The sequence below is a fragment of the Ailuropoda melanoleuca genome, chromosome 7 (assembly GCF_002007445.2).
Source record: "Ailuropoda melanoleuca isolate Jingjing chromosome 7, ASM200744v2, whole genome shotgun sequence".
In the NCBI taxonomy this organism is placed as follows: domain Eukaryota; kingdom Metazoa; phylum Chordata; class Mammalia; order Carnivora; family Ursidae; genus Ailuropoda; species Ailuropoda melanoleuca.
Window position 1 is genome coordinate 12,060,876 of NC_048224.1, and position 23,943 is coordinate 12,084,818.

The 23,943-nt window shown below is 36.4% G+C and overlaps 1 protein-coding gene across 5 annotated transcripts in view; it reads left to right on the top strand.

Moving 5' to 3' along the window:
* DENND4C (DENN domain containing 4C) overlaps positions 1–23,943 on the top strand; it is a 132,070-nt gene that overhangs the window by 8,111 nt on the left and 100,016 nt on the right. For 3 of the 5 annotated variants that reach the window (XM_034663965.1, XM_019798957.2, XM_002918523.4), the window contains one exon: positions 20,220–20,541. In XM_034663965.1, coding sequence (XP_034519856.1) covers positions 20,237–20,541 — 305 coding nt within the window. In that variant the 5' untranslated portion in view covers positions 20,220–20,236. Of the gene's footprint in view, positions 1–14,061; positions 14,128–20,219; positions 20,542–23,943 lie in introns of all 5 variants that reach the window. The other 2 variants (XM_034663966.1, XM_034663967.1) reach the window with 1 other exon arrangement.

A 23,943-nucleotide genomic window follows, 5' to 3' on the forward strand; every position in this document is an offset into this window, starting at 1 on the left:
AAACATAGGAAAGGAAAAAAAAGAGAGGAAGAGGCAAAACATAAGAGACTCTGAACTGTAGGAGACAAACTGAAGGGGAGATGGGCAGAAGGATGGGCTAAATAGGTAATAAGTATTAAGGAGGGGACTTGCTATGATGAGCACTGGGTGTTATTTGTAAGTAATGAATCACTAAATTCTACTCCTGTAACTAATATTACACTATATGTTAAGTAACTAAGATTTAAGTAAAAACTTAAAATATTAAAAAAAAAAACAACAAAACCGCACCAGAAAACCCCGACTCTTATCGGTTTGTGCTCCATATGCTTTGAGGCTCTTGTTGGATGTATAAACTTTTAGGATTGTTAGGCCGGATGAATGAATTTTATCATGAGATGTTTCTCTTTATCTCTGTTCTGAAGTCCTCCTTTGCCTATTGTTAATATGGCCACTCGGGATGCCTGGGTGGCACAGTCAGTTAAGCGACCAACTCTTGGTTTTGGTTCAGGTTGTTATCTCAGGGTCATGAGGTCGAGCCCTGCATCAGGCTTCACGCTCTGTGTGGAGTCTGCTTGAGATTTTTCTCTCCCTCTCCCCCTCCCGTTTGTGCTCTCTCCCTCTCTCTGCCTCTCAAATAAATAAATCTTTAAAAAAAATATGACCACTCATGCTTTTTAAAATGTTAAATGTTTTTGGATACTTGCACTTTTTTAGAAAGTGGACTTTATTTATTTATTTAAGATTTTTTATTTATTTGAGAGAGAGAGAGCTCATGCAGTCACTCTGGAAAACAGTATGGATCTTCCTCAGAAAGTTAAAAATAGGACTGCCTTATGACCCGGCAATTGTACTACTGGGTGTTTATTCAAAGGATACAAAAATAGTGATTTGAAGGGGCAAGGGGTTGGAGCAGAGGCAGAGGGAAAAGCAGACTCCCCACTGAGCCGGGATCCTGCCTGATGTGACGCTCAATCCCAGGACCCTGAGATCATGACCTGAGCTGAAGACAGATACTTAACCGACTGAGCCACCCAGGTGCCCCTAGACTTTATTTTTTAGAACAGTTTTATATTTACAGAAAAGTTGAGAAGGTAGTACAGAGAGTTCTCTATACCCTGGACCCAGTTTCTCCTATTACTAACATCTTATTGATTACTATGGTACATTTGTTACAATTAATGAACTAATGTTAATACATTATTATTAATCGAGGTCTATAGTTTATTCAGATTTCGTTAGTTTTTACCTAATGTACTTTTTCTGTTCCAGGATCTTATCTAGACACACCATTACATTGAGTTGTCATGTGTCCTTAGGCTACTTTTGTGTGTAACAGTTTCTTAGACATTCCTTGTTGTTCATGACCATGGCAGTTTAGAGGAGTACTGGTCTGGCATTTTTTAGGATGTTCCTCTAGTGAAATTTTTCTGATGTTTTTCTTAGTATTAGAGAAGGGTTATGAGTTTTTGTGAGGAAGATCGATCGCAGAGGTAAATTGCCATTTTCATCACATGTTAAGGATGCCTACTATCAACATGATTTATGATTTTGATGTTGATCTTGATTACCTGGTCAAAGTTGTGCTTGTTACGTTTCTCTACTGTAAAGTTAGTCCCCTCTTCTTCCTTTCCATTGCGTGCTCCTTGGAAGGAAGTCACTATGCTCATTTTACACCTAAGGATTAGGGAGTAACATTCCTTGAGAGCAGAGTATCTGCATAAGTTATTTGAAATTGTTTTGCGTGGGAGATTTGCCTGTTTTCCTTAATGTATTAATTTATTCATGTCATTGATTTATATCAGAATGGACTTACGGATATTTATTTTATACTTTCGGTTATAATCCAGTACTACTTTATTTGCTCAAATTGTTACAGTTATTGTTTTTGGCTATTGGGAGCTCTTTCAGTTGGCTCCTGTGCTCCTTTGACATAAAACTCGCAGTGTAGGTTTATACTCTCGGTGTTTATTTTTTGAGCACTTACTTTCTGGCACTAAAAAATGCTCCAGGCTCGTTTTGTGTATTTTCTGTTCCAGTCCTAGACTCAGCCATTTCTTCAAGATATATCGGTTCTTTTGATTGGAGAATAGTGTTGTAAACCAAGATCTTGGGGTGGTAGGTGTGCTGATTGCTATTGGGGTGTCATTGCTTCTAGGCCTTCTCAGCTCATTGAGCAGGAAATATACTTGTGTATATTAACCCATTCTATACATATATTGATAAGTCTATATGTCACCATCCGTATTTATATTAAGCTAAATACGAGTTTATACTGAGTCTCTAATCCATTACTAATGGATTATCATAGTTTCCTCCCCTTACTTTTCTGTAGATTCCTGCTTTGACAGTGAGAAACCTGGCTCCACTGTCCATCATCTACTAATGTAATTGTTCATTTCCAGTACACATATATAGCAGTATTGGAATTGTTAACGCATACTCCTGTGGGAAACAATTTTATCAACTAGAGTGCCTGTTGGCAATTCCTTTTGCCTTTAGTTTTAAAGACTCCACTCATTTCTAAAGTTACTTTGGTCAGCATCTTTTTCCTCCAACTCCCTTCAGTGAGTTTGTTTTATACATTTGTAATGGAGTTATGTTCTCTTGACCTACTCCACATTGCTTCGGGGGGATCCCCTGACCCCCTCAATGGTTTTTAAAATTTTTGCCTACATTAAAGCTCACTTTCTATGCTTTAAAAGTTTTATGAATTTTGACAAATGAATAATGTCATGTATCCACCATTATAGTGTCGTATTGAATCAGTTTTACCTCCATAAAAATCCCCTGTACTCCAACTCTAAAATCCCTTTGCCTTACTTTAAAGCTTTGGAAACTGCTGATCTCTTTTTACTGTTTCTGTAGTTTTGCTTTTTCTGAAATGTTATATAGATGAAATCATATAGCAGTTAGTCTTTTCATAGTAGCACCTTTCGTTTTGCAATGTGCATTTAAGGTTCCTTCATGGTTTTTTACGGCTTAATAGCTCACTGCTTTTTATCACTGAATCATCCATTGTATGAATGTATCACAGTCTGTTTATCCATTCACCTATTGAATGACATCTTCCTTGCCTCCAGTTTTTGGTGATTATGAATACAGCTGCTATAAACATTGTATGTAGGTTTTGCATAGACAAAAGTTTTCAAATGAATTTGGATAAATACCTAGGAGCATGATCGCTGGATCATATAGTAAGATTACCTGTAGCTTTGTAAGAACTGTTACACTGTCTTCTCAAGTGGCTGTTCCACTTTGCATACCCATCAGCAATGAATTTCCTGTTCTGTATCCTCATCAGTTTTTGGTATTATCAGGTTTTCTTTCTCTTTCTTTCTTTCTTTCTTTCTTTCTTTCTTTCTTTCTTTCTTTCTTTCTTTTTTTAAGATTTTATTTATTTATTTGACAGAGAGAATGGCAGCGGGAGAGGGAACACAAGCAGGGGGAGTGGGAGAGGGAGAAGCAGGCTTCCCGCTGAGCAGGGAGCCCGATGCGGGGCTCAATCCCAGGACCCTGGGATCACCACCTTAGCCGAAGGCTAACAACTGGGCCACCCAAGTGCCCCAGGTTTTCTTTTTTAAAAAATTTTTAGCCGTTCTAATAGATGTGTATTGGTGTCTCCTTTCAATTTGCATTTCTCTAATGACACTGAGCATTTTTCCATATACATATTTGTCATGTGTAGATTGTTGTCTTTGTTAAGGTATATGTTCAAATCTTTTCTCTATTTCCTTTTGTTTATTGGGTTGTTTTCTTACTGTTTCGTTTTCTGTATATTTAGTATACCTGTCCTTTATCAGGTATGTGTTTTGCAAATATTTTTTCACACTCTGTAGCTTGTCATTTCATTCTTTTCAAAGTGTCTTTCATACAATAGAAGTTTTTAATAGAGTCTACCTTATTTTTTACTTCATGGATTATGGTTTTTGTATCTAAAAACTCATCACCAAACCCAAGATCACACGTATTTTCTCTTACATTTTCTTCTGGAAGTTTATAGTGTTGAATTTTATATTTAGGTCTATGATCCATTTTAAATTACTTTTTGTAGAAGGTGTAAGATCTCAGTCTTAATTTTTTTTTTTTTTTTTTTGCAAATGGAGATACAATTTTCTACCACTATTGGTTGAAAGACTACTTTCTCCATGGAATTGCCTTTGCTCCTTTGTCAGAGGTCAGTCATCCTTTAACTTTTAACACATTTATGTCTCTATTTAAAACGTGTTTCCTAGAGATAGCTTAGAGTCGAGTCTTATTTTATTTCTTTTATCTAGTCTAGTAAGTTCTTTTAGTAGAAGAGTCTTTAGACCACTTAAAATTTAAAAAATCAGTTTTATTGAGTTCTAACTTATACATCATAAAATTCACCCATTAAAAGGGTACAATTCAGTGGTTCTTAGTACTATTTACAGAATTTTCCAACCATCAGTGTAATCTCATTTAGTGCATTTTCATCACCACAGAAAGAAACCTTGTGTCCATTGCAGTCACTGTCTTACCCTCTACTTGTCCCCCGCAGCCCTAGGCAACCTCTAATCTATTTTCTGTCCCTAAAGATTTGCCTATTCTGGATATTTCATAAAATGAAATCATACAGTATGTAATCTTTTGCAGCTAGCTTTCATTTACGATAAGGTTTTTGAGGTTCATTCCTGTTGTATAAGAAATTCATTCCTTTTTTTTAAATTGTGGCAAAATCCACATAAAATTTACCATTTTAACTGGGTGGGGGATGGGCAAAATAGATGAGGGGGAATGAAAGATACAGGCTACCAATTATGGAATGTATAAGTCATGGGGTGAAAGGTACACAGCATAGGGAATATAGTCAGTGGTATTGTAATAGCATTGTATGGTGACAGATAATAGGTATGTGGTGATCATAACATAATGTGTAGACTTGTGGAATCACTGTGTTGTACACCTGAAAATAATGTAATGTTGTGTGTTAACTATACTTCAATTAAAAAAAAGTGTAAAAAACTCACCATTTTAACAATTTAAAAATGCCCAATTCAGTGGCATTTAGTACATTCACAGTGTTACACAATCGTCAGCCACTATATAGTTCCAGAATATTTTCATCACCCCAAAAGGAAACTACTTTCCCTTTAAGCAGTCACTCCCCATATCCCCCCCACCCCCCAGGCCCTGGCAACCACTAGTCTACTTGCTTTTTCTATGGTTTTGCCTATTCTGGATATTTCCTATAGATGAAATTGTGCAGTATGTGACTTTTTTAAAAAATTGAGGCAAAATTGATATAAAACATATTAGTTTCAGGTGTATAGCATAGTAATTCGATTTTTGTATACATTACAAAGCGTAGTCTAGGGGCACTTGGGTGGCTCAGTCTGTTGGGTGGCTGCCTTTGGCTCTGGTCCTGATCGCAGGGTCCTGGGATTAAGCCCCATATCGGGCTCCCTGCTCAGTTGGGAGCCACTTCTCCCTCTCCCTCTGCTGCTCCCCTCTGCTTGTGCTTTCTAGCTCATGCTCTCTCTCAAATAAATGAATAAAATCTTTAAAAAAATGCACAAAAAACCCCCAAAGTGTAGTCTAGTTATCATGTTACCATGCAATTGACACTCTTGACCCATTTCACTCACCGTGAATCCCTTTCCCTTCTACTAACGACTGATCTTTTCTCCATATCTCTGAGTTTTGTTTTGTTTCTTTGTTTTGTTTTTTAGATTCCGCCCAGAACTAAAATCATATAGTGTCTGTCTTTCTCTGTCTTATTTCACTTAGCATAATATCCTCAAGGTCCATCCATGTTGTCACAAATGCAGGATTTCCTTCTTTTTATGGCTGAGTAATATTCCAGTGCGTGTGAGTGTGTATGTGTGTGCACACACACATCTTTAGCCATTCATCCATCTGTGGACACTTAAGTTGTTTCCATATCTTGACTATTGTAAGTAATGCTGCAGTGAACATAGGGGTGAATATATCTTGTGAATTAATGTTTTTGTTTTCTTTGGATAAATATCCAGAAGTGGAATAACATGGTGTTTCTATTTTGGGGAACCTCCATATTGCACCAATTTATATTCCCATTGATAGTGGACAAGTGTTCTTTTTTCCCACATTCTTGCCCAACACTTATTCTTTTTGATAATTGCCATTCTAACAGGTATAAGGTAATACCTATTGTGGTTTTGATTTACATTTCCCTGATAATTACTGATGTAGTATCATTAATAGCTGTGTGCTTTCTAGGTTGATCCATGTTAGAGCGTATATTAGTAGTACTTCATTCCTTTTATGGCTGATAATCTAGTGCATGGAAAACCACATTTTGTTTATTGAATCTGACTTGATGGAATCAAGTTGGGTTGTTTCTGCATTTTGACTATTTTAAGTAGTGGTGCTATGAGTATTTGTATACCAGTTTTTATAGGGACATATTTTTCATTTGTCATGATAGTGACTTAAATTTAGTGAAATTATTGATAAGGTTGGGTTTGAATCTATTACATTGCTATTTATTTTATTTTATTTTTCCTTGCTGTTTTTAATTTGTCCTATCTGTTCTTTTTTTTTTTTTTTAAAGATTTTATTTATTTATTTGACAGAGAGCTTAAGAAGGTGGAGTGGCAGGCAGAAGCAGGCTTCTAGCTGAGCAGAGAGTGTGACATGGGGCTGGATCCCAATCATGACCTGAGCTGAAGGCAGACTCTTAACCAGCTGAACCACCCAGGCGCCCTTGTTCTTTTTGGATTGAATATATTTTAGTATTCTATTTATCTCTATATTGTCTTGTTATCTATATGTCTTTTTTTTTTAAGTAGTTGCCTTAGGGCTTATAAATGCATCTTTATAACTCACCACAGTTTATCTTCAAATAGTATTATACTGTGTCATGTATAACCTAGGACTCTTTTTTTTTTTTTTAAGATTTTATTTATTTATTTGACAGAGACAGCCAGCGAGAGAGGGAACACAAGCGGAGTGGGAGAGGAAGAAGCAGGCTCCTAGCGGAGAGGCCTGATGTGGGGCTCGATCCCAGAGTGCTGGGATCACGCCCTGAGCTGAAGGCAGACGCTTAATGACTGCGCCACCTCAGGCGCCCCTCTTTTTTTTTTTTTTTTAAAGATTTAATTTATTTGAGAAAGAGCACGAGCAGGCGGAGGGGCAGAGGGAGAGGGATGGGGAGCCCGATATGGGGCTAGATCCCAGGACTCCAAGATCACGACCTGAGCTGAAGTCAGATGCCCACTGACTGAGCCACCCAGGTGCCCCAATGACCTAGGACTCCTAATTAAGTACAATTCTATTCTCTTCCATTCTTCCTCATCATTAAAAACAGAATAATACTAGTTCTACCTTATTGGGTTGTTATGAGTGTGAAATGAGTTAATGCATGTAAGATACTTTGAACATAGCTCATGCTTTTATTTATATTGGGAATAATAGAAGAAAACTTCATTAGAATTTCTGAACTCCAGAGCTTGTTTCTTTTCCTGTCTGCTTCAGCTTCCTACTTCCGTGATCACACCCAAGACTATTGGTTCTCAATTCTGGCTGTACATTGCAGTTACCTGAGCAGCTTAAAAATATTTATGGTACTATGCCACCCTCAAATTCTTACTTTATTGGTTTAATAGGTATTTTTTAAAGTGTTCCAGCTGGTTCCATTATGTAGTTAGTGTGGGAAACCATTACCCTAGACTTTATGACCATAATCTGTCACTGAAAGTATTTTAAGCATCTACTGATTTTCATCTCCTCTTTTGCCAGCTTATATACTCTGGTACCCTATTCTGATATTCTTCAGATTCCATTGAGATCCAGGCCATTAGCCACATCGCTTTTTCACTGTCATCCCCCACGTATAGTAATTTCTTTCTTTACCCAGTTACATTGGTTCAGTGAATAAAAATTTTAATGCTTACAAGTGTTCTGTACCATTTTGTGGGATCAAGTTACCAATTCCCTCATTTCTCTCTTCCTTCAGTATAATTGAAGTAAGGGGTGCCTGGGTGGCTCAGTCGGTTAAGCTCCAGACTCTTGATTTCAGCTCAGGTCATGATCTTAGGGTTGTGGGATCTGGCCTTTTGTCGGTTCCATGCTCAGTGTGGAGTCTGCAGTCTGCTTGGGATTCTCTCTCTCTCCCTCTCCCTTTGCTCCTTTCCCCGCTCATGTGCTCTCTTTCTTCAAGATTTTATTTATTTATTAGAGAAAGAGGGAGAGAACACAAGTGAGGAAAGGGGCAGAAGGGTAGGGAGAAGCATACTCCTCACTGAGTGGGAAGCCCGATGCAGGGCTCGATCCCAGGACCTCGAGTTCATGACCTGAGCCACCCAGGCACCCAAAATAAATAAAATCTTTAAAAAAAAAAACAACAACCTATAACTGAGGCAGAACTTCAATTCTGATTAATTCATTACTTTGCCAGCTCCACTTCCTTGAACCTGAGCAGCTGAGTGTGATTGGAGAAAACAAACAAGAGTGCTGACTGGTCTCACTTTAAATTTATGGCCACAAATATCACTTGTGCCCCCAGCATTACCTCCTCATTTTGCTCTTCCACTTCCACTAAGAAGACCATTTAATCTCTTTTCTTTCCATACTCTTGGCCATATGTATATGTATGCCTTAACTTTTGCAAAGAGGTCTTTCCTGATTGCACTGTAAAAATAAGCCCTCTGTTATCACTTTCTTTCCCTCTGTTTTGCTTTATTTTTCTTCATAGTACTTACATTTTCTGAAGTTGTTTATTTATAAGTTTATACTTGTTTACTGATTATTTCCCAACTATGATGTAAGTTCCATAAAGACAGGGCATTTGGTGTTTTCATTGCTTTAATTCCCAGCATTTAGAACAATGTCTGAGGCTCGGCAATAGGTTATTAATAAACCAGCAGTGATTGATTAGCAAACATAAGAGCTCATTCTTATTAGCCACAAAACTCTAAAATACTTATGAATAATCTACACAAGACCTGAATGAAAAAGATTATACTTTGCTTAAAAGCTTTTTTAAAAAAAGACCTGAATAAAATGGAGAGTCATACCATGCTCCTGAGTAGGGAACTTAATATTGTAAAGATGCCCATTCTCCTTAAATAAACTGTGTTTTGAGCAGTTCTAAAAAAGATCTCAGCTCCCACCCCTGCCCTCCCCCCCCACTGAAACTTGATAAGCTTAGATGAATGAGGCTGGAAAGTCTTTAAAAAAGAAAGGGGGGGGGTGGTGGTGAAGAGGAGGTTTATCTGCAAGATTAGAAAACATTTAGAGCTATTATAATTACCTATGGGTGATATCAGCTTGAAGATTGGCTAATGAAACAAAACAAAGGTTGGATTTTATAGGATTATATAAGACGTTAGTATATGAGAAAGATGAGAAAAGAACTATTCAGTAAGTTAACCTTTCTGTAATACATAGAGGTTACTGTTCTAAATTTTATTCTGTAGAGCATTTTTTCTTTTTGTATTTTTTTACATTGAAATTCAGTTAATTAACATATAATGTATTTGTTTCAGGGGTACAGGTCTGAGATTCATAAGTCTTATATAATACCCAGTGCTCATTACAACCCATACCATCCCCAGTGTCCATCACCCAGTTATCCCATTCCCCCATCCTCCTCCCCTCCAGCAACCCTCATTTTTTTCCCTAAGAGTCTCTTACAGTTTGTTTCCCGCTCTGGTTTCATCTTGTTTTTTTTTCCTCTCTTCCCCTATGATCCTCTGCCTTGTTTCTTAAATTCTACATATTAGATTATATGATAATTGTCTTTTTCTGATTGACTTATTTCACTTAGCATAATACCTTCTAGTTCCAATCCAACCATGTTGCTGCAAATGGCAAGATCTCATGTTTTGATGGCTGCGTAATATTCCATTGTGTATATATACACACCCCATCTCCTTTATCCATTCATCTGTCAGTGGACATCTGGGCTCTTTCCATAGCTTGGGTATTGTGGACATTGTTGCTATAGACATTGGGGTGCAGGTGCCCCTTTGGATCACTAAATTTGTATCTTTGGAGTAAATACCCAGTCGTGCAATTGCTGGATTGTAGGGCAGCTCTATTTTCAACTTTTTGAGGAGCCTCCATATAGTTTTCCAGAGTGGCTGCACCAGCTTGCATTCCCACCAACAGTGTAGGAGGGTTCCCCTTTCTTCATGTCCTTACCAACATCTGTCGTTTCCTGACTTGTTAATTTTAGCCATTCTGACTGGTGTGAGGTAGTATCTCGTTGTGGTTTTGATTTGTAGTTCCCTGATGCCAAGTGATGTTGAACACTTTTTCATGTGTCTGTTGGCCATTTGGATGTCGTCTTTGTAGAAATGTCTATTCACATCAGAAGGCATGTAATATCAGTTTGATCATTAATGATGTTAATTTTGATTATTTGGTTAAAGTGGTGACCACCAGCTTTCTCTGGTGATACATTTTCTTCTTTTTTTTCTTAGAGAGGGTGTGGAAGAGCAGAGATAAAATCTTAAGCAGGCTCTGACAGGGCTGATCCAACACCGAGGTCATTATCTGAGTTGAAATCAAGAGTTGGATTCTTAACCAACTGAGCCACCCACACATCCTGATACATTTTATTCTTTTGTAATTATTAGTATGTCTGGGAAAAGGCCTTGAGACTGTATAAATATCCTGTATTCAACAGCCTTCTGCCCAGAGATTTTAACATCTGCTGGTAATTCTTGCTTGAAACTGAATACTGTGATGATTGTAAAATGGTTTTTGATCATTCATTCTATGTTTATTAGTTGGCATTCTGTTGTGAAGAAACTTCTTTCCCTCCCCCTCATTCATTTATTTTATAATATCAGTGTAGACTCAAGGCTTAAAAAAAATGTGTTATAATCTATTATTGTCATTCATTTTGATGCTAAAATTATTCCCATTCTGGTCAGTGGGAGACTCTTCAAGCTAGATCCTGTGTCCTTTTGATAGGACCCCATTAGTCTTTGAGTAATGTTTTTTTCCTTCTTAAGGTGTTCTAGGTATATCTCGTGCCCTTTTTTTTTTTTTTAAGTTGGCTGCACACCCAGCATGGAGCCCAGCATGGGGCTTGAACTCAAAACCGTGATATCAAGACCTGGCCTGGCCGAAATCGAGTTTGACACTTAACAGACAGAGCCACTCAGGCTCCCCTATCTTGTGCTTTCTTGCCCAGCCTTGGAATTGGTCATTTCTCCAAGGTCTAGTATCCTTTGATGAGGAATGGTTTTCAGAAACAAAGATTTAGGTGCTGAGTATGTTTGTTGCTGGTGGGGTGACACTGTTTTTGGGTTTCCTTTTCAGTAGATAGGAGACATACACACATACACTTTTAACAGCTTTATTGATAAATAATTCACATATTACACAATTCACCTATTTAAAGCATATAATTCATTGGTTTTTAGTGTAGTCACAGATTGCTCAGCCATTACCACAATCAATTTTATCACCCCAAAAAGAAACCCCATGCCCCCAATCTAGGCAGCTACAAATCGACTTTCTCTTTTTATAGATTGCCTATTTTGGACATTTTGTATAAATGGAACCATACTATATGTGGTATTTTGTGACTGACTTCTTCTACTTAGTGTAATGTTCTCAGGATTTATCCATGTTTAGCATGTATCAAGTACTTAATTCCTCTTTACTGCTGAAGATAGTCCATTGTATGGATGTACTACATTTTATTTATCCCCTCATCTGTTGGTGGACATTTGGGCTATTTCCATTTTTTGTTTAGTATAAATAATGTTGACGCACATATTTAAAATTTATTTATTTATTTTTAATTAATTTATTGAGAGAGTGAGAACGAGAGAGATCACAGAGGGAGAGGGAGAAGAGAAGCAGACTCCCCACTGAGGAGGGAGCCCGATGTAGGGCCCTAGATCCCAGGACCCCAAGATCATGACCCGAGCTGAAGGCAGACGCTCAACTGACTGAGCCACCCAGGCACTCCTAAAAATTTTTGTTATTGAATTATTTTAGGTTTACTGAAAAGTTGAAAAGATAGTACAGAGAATTCCTGTATTCCTCTATAGTTAACATCTTTCATTACCAAAGTACATTTGTCAAAACTAAGACAACATTGTTATATTGCTTTTAACTAAAATCCAAATTTTATTTTAATCTCACTAGTTTTTACGTTAATGTGCTTTTTTTGTTCTATATTCCAGTTCACGGTACCACATTACATTTAGTACATACGTATTAAAATCGTGAGTTCATACTGATTCCTCTAATTCTGTGTCAGTACACATACTCTTAGTTGCCCTCTCCCATCCTGTATTTATCTCTATCTTTTCTCACAGTAAGAATTCTGGCTTCCGACAATCGTTCAGATATAGAGTACGTACAGAATAATGTTTGAATTGCTGCAGCCATACCACTATGTCTAAGGTCAGGATTTCTTTTTCAGGTCTTTATGTTAAATTGTTTAAATTATCTGCATTAGTTCTATTTTTCATTCCCTTTTATGTGATTATATTGCCAATTTGGTATACAGTTTTATTGGCTCATATATTATTAATGGTGAAGTTAGGTATTTAACCACGTCAAAAAGTTTTTTTTAAAGATTTTATTTATTCATTTGAGAGAGAGCACAAGCAGTAGAGGCAGAGGGAGAGGGAGAAGCAAACTCCCCACTGAGCTGGGAGCCAGACGTGGGGCTCCGTTCCAGGCCCTGGAGATCATGAAGGCAGATGCTTAACCATCTGAGTCACCCAGGTGCCTCTCAAAAAAAATTTTTTTTAGGGGCGCCTGGGTGGCACAGCAGTTAAGCGTCTGCCTTCGGCTCAGGGCGTGATCCCGGTGTTGTGGGATCGAGCCCCACATCAGGCTCCTCCGCTGTGAGCCTGCTTCTTCCTCTCCCACTCCCCCTGCTTGTGTTCCCTCTCTCGCTGGCTGTCTCTATCTCTGTCAAATAAATAAATAAAATTAAAAAAAAATTTTTTTAATGGAATTTAGAAATTGTTCTTTTCTAGACTTTTAAACTTTACAGTGACTATACCCTGCTTAATGTGTTTTGTTTGAACTTAGTATTGTTTACAAGAATTCTGAATTAGTTGCTGATATTTTAGAACATGGAGATTTACATAAATATCCTGATTTCTGGCTTCTTTCAAGAAGGCAAAAAAGAAATTCTGGTTTTGCCAAGTCCATTTGGCAACAATCGGATGATCTGACTAGTAGTGGCTGCCTCTGTTCTCTAGTTCCCACGACTCTTACACCCTGCTTGACCCCTTTAGGCATTTGTGTTTGCAACCTTTCTTTACAACCCTCCTTCTTTACAAAACTTTTCAGTGGCAGGTAGAGAATTACACTTCTTTGTGTTCTGAAAAAGGAGCTGATTTTGTCTGAAATGACTTTTTTCAATTTTGTAATTTCATGACCCAGCCAGTGTAGCTCATGTTGATAATGCTTTCTCAGTGGATTCACCAAGGCCCTATTTTAAATTGCTTAAATGTAGCAAATAACTTTGATAATACTGTACTCTCTTTGTGGTTTAAATGACATTCACCATTCATTCTCCATGGTTTGGAACACTAAGGAACACACGTATATTTTTGAAGCCTTAAACAAATCTTTTTGTTACAGTGAGAGAATTGTGTAAACTACATTTAGCTTTATAGATTGATGTTACTGACATTTCATTGATATTAACAGCATTTATTCATTAAAGTGTATGCCATTCTAAACAGTAGGGTGAAATGAAATTGATTCTGAAAGATTATCTTAGCAGTAGTTGGAAAATGAAATTTAATTATTAGACTCTATACCTGTTAGTTTTATAAATATTTTAATGTTTTTCAAAAGCTTTTGTTAATACTGAGTAATTTTTATTGGAGATAGAGAAGGCCGTTTCATAATGATAAAGGGGTCAGTTAATCGAAAGGACGTAGCAGTTCTACATGTTTATGCCCTTAATAATGGAGCTTCAAAATATATGAAGCAAAAACTGGTAAGAATTAAAAGGAGAAATAGACAAATCTGCAATTATAGTCAGAGATTTTAATATTGTTCTCTTAATAATAGAACAAATGGACAGAAAGTAAGGATATAGTAGACTTGAACAACACTATTAACGTACTTGATTGACATTTGTAGAGGCCTCTGTCCAACAACAGAATACGCATGCTGAAGTGCTGAAGTACACATGGTGTATTTATCAAGGTAGGCCATATTCTTACCCATAAAACGAGTCTCAATAAATGTAAAAGAATTCAAGTTTTACATAGTATATTCTCTGACAACAGTGTAATTAAATTAGAAATTAATAACCAGAGATTCTTAGAAAATTCCTGAGTACAAAATTTGGAAACTAAAAAACATACTTTTAAATAGTCCATTGGTCAGAGAAAATACTTTAAGAAAGGGAAATTAAAAAGTGTTTGAACTGAATAAAAAGAAAATGTACACAAATTTTTGGATGCCACTAAAACATTACTTGTGGGATTTATAACATGAAATACCTACAATAGAGAAGAAGAAAGGTCTCCAATCAGTGACCTCAGCTTCCACCTTAAGAAACTAGAAAAAGAAGAACAAATTAAATTTTGTGTAAACAGAGGGAAGGAAATAATGAAGATCAAAATAGAAATCAATGAAGTATAAAACAAAAGCAATAGAGAAAAATTAATGAAACCAAAAGCTGTCTTAGAGAAGATCAATAAAATTGATAAATTTCTGGGTGCCTGGGTGGCTCAGTTGGTTAAGCGTCTGCCTTCAGGGTCCCAGGATCAGGCCCTGCATCAGGCTCTCTGCCCACTGGGGAGTCTGCTTCTCCCTCTCCTGCTCCTCACCCCCAGCCCCAGCTCATGTTCTCTCTCTCTCTCTCTCTCTCTCAAATAAATAAAATCTTAAAAAAAAACCTGATGCATTTCTAGCCAGACTGGTGAGGAAAAAAGGAGACCCAAATTAATAATATTGGGAATGAGAGAGGTGACATCACTACATATTCTACAGATATTAAAAGTATAATAAGGAACTATTATGAACAGCTTTGTGCCAATAAATATGACAATTTAGGTGAAATGGACAAATTTCGTGAAAGACACTCCTATAGACTGACTGTCCCCTCCCCCCCTTCGGATGTTGAAACCTAATCCCCAGGGTGATGGTATTTGGAGGTGAGGCTTTAGGAGGTATTTCAGTCCTGAGGGTAAAACCCTCACGAGGGGAATTAGTGCCTTTCAAAAAAGAGATCCCAGAGAGATCCATTATGTGAAGTTACAGTGGAAAGACAGCCTTCTAGGAACTAGGAAGCCAGCCCTCACTAGACAGTGAATCTGCCAGTGCCTTGACCTTGGACTTCCCAATCTCAAGAACTGTGAGAAATAAATTTCTGTTGTCTATAAGCCTTCCAATCTATGGTATTCTGGTATAGCAGCCTGAATGGACACAAATGATGAAAGTTTATTCAGGAGAAAGTAGGTAACCTGAATAGCCTATATGTGTTAAAGGAATTGAATTTTTAGTTATAAAAACCTACCTACAAAGAAAACTCCAGACCCAAATGATTTTGCAGGTGAATTCTATCAAACATTTAGGGAAGAAATAATACCACTTCTATACAAACTGCCCCAGAAACTTGAAGAGGAGGAAGTTCTTCCCAGCTCATTCTGTGAGACTATCATTATCTTGGTACCAAAACCAGATAAAGACATTACAAGAAAACTACAGACCAGTATCTCTCATTAACATACATAAATTTTCAAGCAAAATTTTAGCAAATAGAATTCAAGAATATATAAAGGGGATAATATATCATGACCAAGTGTGGTTTATTTTAGGAATGCAGTGTTGATTAATAATTTGAAATTTAATCATTGTAATTCACTATGTTAAACAAAGAGAAATGTTTCATGTCAGTAGGTGCAGAAAAAGCGTGTGATAATGTCTAACATCTATTCCTGATAAAGTCTAAGGATTAGAAAGGAACTTTCTTAACTTGATAAAGAGCATTTATGAAAAACCTACAAGTAACATCATTTTTATTGATAAAAGACTGAATGCTTTCCCTGTAAGATTAGGAACAAAATGAGGATGTCCGCTCTCAACATTTCTCTCTTTAAAAAAAAAAAAAAAATTCATTGATTTATTTAAGTAATGTCTGCACCCAGCATAGAGCTTGAACTAACGACCCTGAGATCAAGAGTCACGTGCTTTACTGACTGAGCCAGCCAGGTGCCTCTCCTTTTTTTTTTTAATCAAAGAAATGTATATTAAATGTATATTAAAATCTCTCTATACCAATTTTACTCTAACACTATAAACATAAATACAGTTGTAACTCCCACTGAACCATAGATACATTACTGTTGCCAGGGTAAATTGGTATATTCTTTTGAAAAGGCAAGAAGCATATAATAGTAGTTACACATTGATTTATATACTATGATCTGGAAAGCTGATTCTGGGAGCTTACTCTGTAACTTAACTGAAGCCCAGAAGGTTAATATGGAGAGATGCTTATTGATACATTTCCTTTTTTTTTCTTTTTTACTCTAGCAAATATACATAACATTTATCATTTTAACCATTTGTAAGTATATGTTTCAGTGGCATTAAATACATTGGCTGTGTTGTATAACCATTGCCACTGCTATACCCAAAACTTTTCCATCATCCCCAACATAAACTCTGTACCCATTAAACAATAACTTTCCATTCTTCCCCCTCCCAGCCCCTGGTACCTCTTCTTTACTTTATGTCTCTATGAATTTATTCAGTGTACCTTATATAGGAACCATATAATATTTGTTCTTCTGTGTCTTTCTGAGTTATTTCACTTAGCATAAAGTTTTCAGAGTTCATCCATGTTACAGCACTTACCAAATTCAGTTCCTTTTTATGACTGAATAATATTCTGTAATTGTAATGATATGTCACATTATGTTTATCCATTCATTTTTTGGATGGATATTTGGGGTTTTACCATTTGGTTATTGTGAATAATGCTGCTATGACTAATGATCCTGAGCACCTTTCATGTGCTTATTGGTCATTTGTGTATCTTCTTCGGTCAGCATTTCTTTTGAACACTCTACTGGATGTTCTACCTAGTACAGTAAGACAAGAAAAAGAAATAAAAGGCATCTGTATTGGAAAGAAAGAAGTAAAATTGTCTTTATTGATGGGCACATTATGTAGAAAATTTGGTGGTACCTACAAAACTCTACAACTTTGAAGCATCTGTATGAAGATTGCACTGTATAAGATCAAGATATAAAATCAGTTGTATTTCTGTGTAGTAGCAAAGAATAATTGGAAATTTAGTTAAAAAGGAAACAGTGTCATTTACAATAGCATTAATTATTACGTAGTTAAGCAAAATCCGAAGAGATGTGAAGGCCATATGCTGTAAACATTGATGAGAGATATTTTTACAAATCTAAGTAAGTGCAGAGATAAACCTTGTTCATGGGTTTGAAGACTCAATATTGACAGTCTTTCTTAAATTGACCTACAGTTTCAACACAGTCCTAGTTAAAATCCTAGTAGCCTTTTTTTGGTGGTAGAAATGGACAGGCTGGTTCTGAAATGCTTACTGAAATACAAAGGACATAGAATAGAATAATCAAAACAATTTTGAAAAAGAACAGAGTTTGAAGACTAACACTTCCTGATTTCAAGATTTGTTATAAAGCTACAGTAATCAAAATCATTTGGTACTGACATATAGACAGCTCAGTGGAATGAAGAATCCAGAGATGAATATAAACATATTGGGTGGTTGGTTTTTGAATAAAGGTACAAAGGCAAAACAGTGGAGAAAAGTTAGTTTTTTTAACCAGTGGTGCTGGAAAAATTGGATATCTATATATAAAAAGGGGATCTTTATTCATACCTCACACTATATACAAAACTAACTCAAAATGGATCATAGACTTAAATGTAAAGCTTGAAATTATAAAACTTTTTGAGGAAAACATTGGAAAAAACCTTTGTGACTTTAGACAGCGATTTCTTTTTTTTTTTTTTTTTAAGATTTTATTTATTTATTCGACAGCCAGCGAGAGAGGGAATACAAGCAGGGGGAGTGGGAGAGGAAGAAGCAGGCTCATAGCAGAGGAGCCTGACGTGGGGCTCGATCCCACAACGCTGGGATCACGCCCTGAGCCGAAGGCAGACGCTTAACCGCTGTGCCACCCAGGTGCCCCGATAAATGATTTTTCTATAGAATGTATAAAGAACTTTCAAAACTCAAGAATGGGGGTGCCTGGGTGGCTTAGTCGGTTGAGCGTCCGACTGTTGTTTCAACTCAGATGGTGATCTCAGGGTTGTGAGATTGAACCCCATGTGAGGCTCCGTGCTAAGGGGGCTGTCTGCCTGTCCCTCTCCCTCCCCCTCTGCTCCTCCCCCCACTAGTGCACAAGCTCTCTCCTCCTAAACTAAATTAAACAAACAAATAAAATCTTAAAAACAAAAAACAACTCAAGAATGAGTAAACAAACAGCCCAAGTAGAAAATGGGCAAAGATTTGAACAGAAACTTCAGTGAAGAAAATACACGGATGGAAAATAACCACATGAAAATGTGGTTAACATCACTAGTCATTAGAAAGATGCATATTAATGGTTGCCTGGGTGGCTCAGTCAGGTAAGCATCAGACTCTTGATCTCAGGGTTATGAGTTCAAGCCCTGAGTTGGGCTCCATGCTAGTTGTGGAGCCTACTTGGAAAAAAAAAAAAAAAGATGCAAATTAAAATGATAGTTACATATCACTAAAGGCATGTTAGAGTGTCTACATTTAAAAGACTGTATATAGAGCTATAGAGAGGATTTAGAACAACTGGAAGTCTCATATACTGATGGTAGGAATATAAAATGGTATCCTCAGTCTAGGAAACTATTTGGCAGTTTTTTAGAACTATATATACCTTGCAGGTGATCTAGTCCTTTCATCTTAAGAATTGACCTAAGGTGAATGAAAGCTTATGCCTATGCGGCTTATACATGGGTGTTTATGAAAGCTTTATTTGTAATAATTCCAAACTGAAAATAACCCTAATGTCTATTAATAAGGTAAATAGGTAGACATATTGTGGTATACTTAACAGTGGAATACTGCTTAGCAATAGAAAGGAATGAGGGGCACCTGACTAGCCCAGTTGGTAGGGCATGCAACTCTTCATTTTGGGGTTGTGAATTAGGTATAGAGATTACTTTAAAAAATATTTTAAAAAATAAACAAAGGAATGAACTATTGATATAAACAACAGTATGAATGAATCTTAAAATAATTATGAAAAAAGAATACATACAATATGATTCCATGTACATCAGTTCTAAAAACTAATGACAAAGCAGATTACTCATTGCCTGGGGAGGAAGGGATATATGAAAATTTGGGGTTTTGATGGATATGTTTATATCTTGATTGTGGTAATGATTTCTCAGGTATATGTATCTATGAAAATTTATACTTTAAATATGGACATTTTATTGTATGTAATTTATACTTAAATAAAGTTGTTTTTAAAAAGCACATAAAATCCATGGAAATATTTAAAACCTCAGAAGCTTAATTTTATTTTTAGAGGTGCTGAGTTTAGAGATAATAGAAATCTTGACTCAATGTTCATAATGTCTGGGTTTCTACTGTGTATTACCTAAGTCTCTTAATATGTGTTTTATATAATTTTGTCTTCTTTAGTTATAGTATTTCATGCTCTCTCTGGTATTTATATAGGAAATACATAGTGATTCCTAGACTGACTTAATTTACATGGTGTTCCCATAAAGTTTCTTAACCAGAAGGGACAGACTCCTAAGTGGATTAGGAAACCAGTTTGATTACATTCATTATTATTACTTTTATTTTTTTTTGTCTTAGACCTTGACTTAATTCATGATGAACTCAATTCATTTGTTTAAATGTGAAGCTTAGCTTTAGGAATTTTGTAACCTAGAAGAGAATAATTTTTTAAATGATCTAAATATTGTTCATTAAGTGCATTTTGTTGAAGCACTGTAGCCCGTAGCCCACTTCTGACAGTTTGATTATTCTTAATAGGGCCTTGTCACATGAAAGGATCATAGTTGCCTTACAAATGAGTTGATGCTATAAGCTTGTACTGTATAGCCGGTAAAAGCTGACAAGATAATACCAAAACAGGCTTCTCTGGGAGGACAAAAATTTGATTATAAATCCAGTTGGGAAATGTGCTTGTTGATCACTGTTAACTCAGGAGTGTTTATAAACTTTATAAAATAAATTGTTTTATTTATTGGAGGTCTTTTTTCTTTTTTTCCTCTTCTAGGAAATACAATAGCAACCATGATAGAAGACAAAGGGCCAAGAGTGACCGACTACTTTGTTGTGGCAGGTCTCACTGACACATCTACTCTTTTAGATCAAGAAGTAAATCGTTTAGATACTAAGTCAACTGGGCCTAAAGCTCCAATTACAGACATTGCAGTTATTAACAAATCGGCTGGGGAAACGGTACCTGAAGGTTACACCTGTGTTGAAGCCACTCCATCAGCTCTTCAAGCAAATTTGAACTATGGAAGTCTGAAAAGCCCAGAACTTTTCCTCTGTTATAAGAGAGCAAGAGATAAACCACCCCTTACCGACATTGGGTATGGTGACTTATTTTCTTTTGCTATAGTGAAGTAAATAACATTTATTTAAAGTGCATGGGAATAGAAATTTGAAATCCTTGATAGTTCTATTCTTACTTGTTACTTCAGGATCAAGTGTAGTAAGATACTACATATCTGTATCTACCCTTACTGAATTTCTTTGTATTGTACTTGAATCATTAGATCATTTCCTTTCAAAAGATTGAAATGAAGGCATTGGAGCCTGAAATGTGATTCCATTTCTCTTGTACTTTTCAGATAAGCTTATTAATTAAAAATAAAAGAACAAGAAGCTGTAATAAAAGACTATATTTTTAAGGAGCTACTTAGGTTATGTGATGAGGTTTTGTGAAGCCCTGAATTAATTTAACAAGTGAACATTCTTGTTTAAAAAGAAAAAAAAATTGTGCTGTGTGGCTTTTAGTCCCAGGAGGGAGGAGGTATTTACAATTTAGAATGAGTATAGTTGTTATGAGGTATTTAGTGTCTAGTCCACAGCCAGAGAAGTAAATTCTGTGTAAAAGCCCTTTTTCCAAAAATGTCTACGTCGACCCTCTTTTGTAAATGAGATGTGCTTTTAGAATACCTATAATTATTACTTTAATAGGCATACATGTCATGTATTAAGCTGTTCTGTTTATTATAATTACTATCAGTTGGTAAAAACATATAGGTATTTGAGAGCATTAGGAAGTATTTGGGATCAGCTTGTCCATTTATGTAAAACATGAGATTGGAATTTTGGTGGGATTGCATTTAATGTATAGATCAAATTAGGGAGTACTGCCATCTTTATACCAGTTAAGTCTTCTAACTTACCAATGTGAGATAGCTTTCCCTTTATTTAGGTCTTTAATTTCTTTCAGCAATGTTTTGCAGTTTTTAGTGTACAAGTCTTTCACCTCCTTGATTCATTTTATTCCTACATATTTTATTCTTTTGAATTCTATTAAAAATGGAATTGTTTTCTTAATTTCCTTTTTGGATTGTTCATTGCTGTTGTATACAAACACAGCTGAATTTTAATTTCATATGTTAATCTTATACCCTGCAACTTTGCTGAATTTTTTAGCTCTAATAGCTTTCTTTTGGATGTTCAGGGATTTTTTAAATATATAGGATCATGTCATTTACAAGTAGAGCTAGTTTTACTCCTTCCTTTGCAGTTTGTTGATATTTGCTGCCTTGTCTTATTGCTCTGACTAGAACTTAACGTACAGTGTTGAATAGCAGTAGTGAAAACAGGTGTCCTTGGCTCATTGCTGGTTTTAGGTGGAAAGCTTTCAGTCTTTCACCATTGGATATGATGTTAGCTGTGGATTTTTCGTAAATGCCATTTATCATATTAAGAAAGGTCCCTTCTATTGCTGATTTTATGAGAGATTTTATCATGAAAGTGTGTTGGGATTTTTTTCAAATGACTTTTCTTTGTTAATTGAGATCATGCAGGTATTTCTTTCTATTAATGTGGTGTATTACATTGATTTTTCTTATTTTGAATCCTTTAATGTCATCACAATACCACATTGTAGAAATGATTAATTACTTAATATCACATACATCCAAAGTTCCCTGATTGTCCCATGAAGTTTTTTTTTTTTTAATGGTTGCTGCTTTTTCTGATAATAAGTGTTCAGATATTAAGGTAGTGAACTGCTCTGTTTGACCACCATTTGTTGTCTTCATCACCTCCTTTACTTTTGCATTAAAGCTCTAGTGAGATGGTCCTAGGTCCTCATTAAGTTCAAATTTCCAAAGTTAGAGGATGATTTGTCCTTATCTTACTTGACCTTTACGCAGCATGCGTTTAACTCCTTTAGTTAACTCCTTTAGTATTGGCCACCCTGTTTAGCTCTGTGGTTTTATTTCAGCCCAGTACAGTTAGGATGGTAGTCATACAGCTTTATAGGATCATTAGGAACAGGAGCCAGGTTAGAAAAGGTTGAGGAATGATTGGAATTGGATTAATAGAGGCTTTTTTGAAAGCTTGACTTTAAGAGAAAGAGAAGATAGTTATGGGCCTTGCTATTCAAGATGTGGTCCTTGAACCACTATTATCTAGGGCCTGGGAACATGTTAGAAATTCAGAATCTCAGGCACTGCCCCAAACCTCCTGAATCAGAATCTGTATTTTAACAAAATCCCCAGAAGCAACGGTTGAGGATACCTTGGGGGTAAGGCAATACAGAGCCATGTGCTGTTTTTTCTTTCTTCCAGGGGATGACCTTAAACATCTTTATTTGAAGGAGAGAAACCAATGGAAAAGAAAGGGTGAAAATATAGGAATAAGGAGATATTTGATAGAATAAAATTGTGAAACAGAAGGGGTAATGTCAACAGCATAGGTGACTGGATTAGCATTTAGTGGGAGGGGGTTTTTCCTTTGAGAAGGGGCACGGAGGTTAAAATTGGTATAAACACAAACTGTTGGTTGCAGGGAAGTAATTCAGGACATGTAATGGTTTTATGTCAGTTCTTTTTATTTTCTCCATGAGTTTCTTAAGAAGATAGGTAATATCCATAGAAGGATGGGTATAGGGTAAAATTTTGGTAATATACATGTCAGTCAACGGGAATCAAGCCAGGGACATAACTTGTTTCAGGCTTCAGTGTTCACTGTCAGCCGTCTCTGAAGGCCGTCTTTTCATATCCTCCTCCCCATCCTTCCACAGTACGGTCGTAATTGAAAGGATGTGTAGCTTTCAAAGATTGTTTCTGCTTGTGGTTTGGGGGCAGAACTTAAAATGATGACTTAGATAATTGTACTTACTTTCAGGTTGCAAGTGACTCTTTCATACACATCTTGTAGTTCCCTGAGGCTTGTTATGATAGTTTACTGATTTAGGTTTTCCAGAGTATAGGTTGTCTTTTAGTTAATCATAATCATAAATTTTTCTTTCCACATCAAATAATTGTTAATATCTCTGGTGACTGCAATATTTTGACCTGTCCACCCCACTTTCCCCCCCATTTAAGTACATGAGTGAGTTTAGAAAACCTGTAGCCACTACAAAGACAGGTACCCATCTCATTCAACTAAATATGAAATACTGTTGTCAAGCTTCTGATCTTTTTTTTTTTACCTTTTTGACGTTTATAAACTGAGATGAGATATTTATCAGGTTGGTTTTTTTTTTTAAAGAAAACTGTTAAGTTAAAGTTTTTTTTAAGATTTTTATTTATTTGAGAGTGTGAGAGTGCAGTTCTGCGCACGCGCATGCGCGTGCAAGAGAGAGAGAGAGAGAAAGAGAGAGAGAGAGCCCATTCATGAGCAGGGGGAGAGGCAGAGGGAGAGGGAGAAGCAGACTTCCCACTGAGCAGGGAACCTGATGTAGGGCTGAATCTCAGGACCTGGAGATCATGACCTGAGCCGAAGGCAGATGGTTTATCGACTGAACC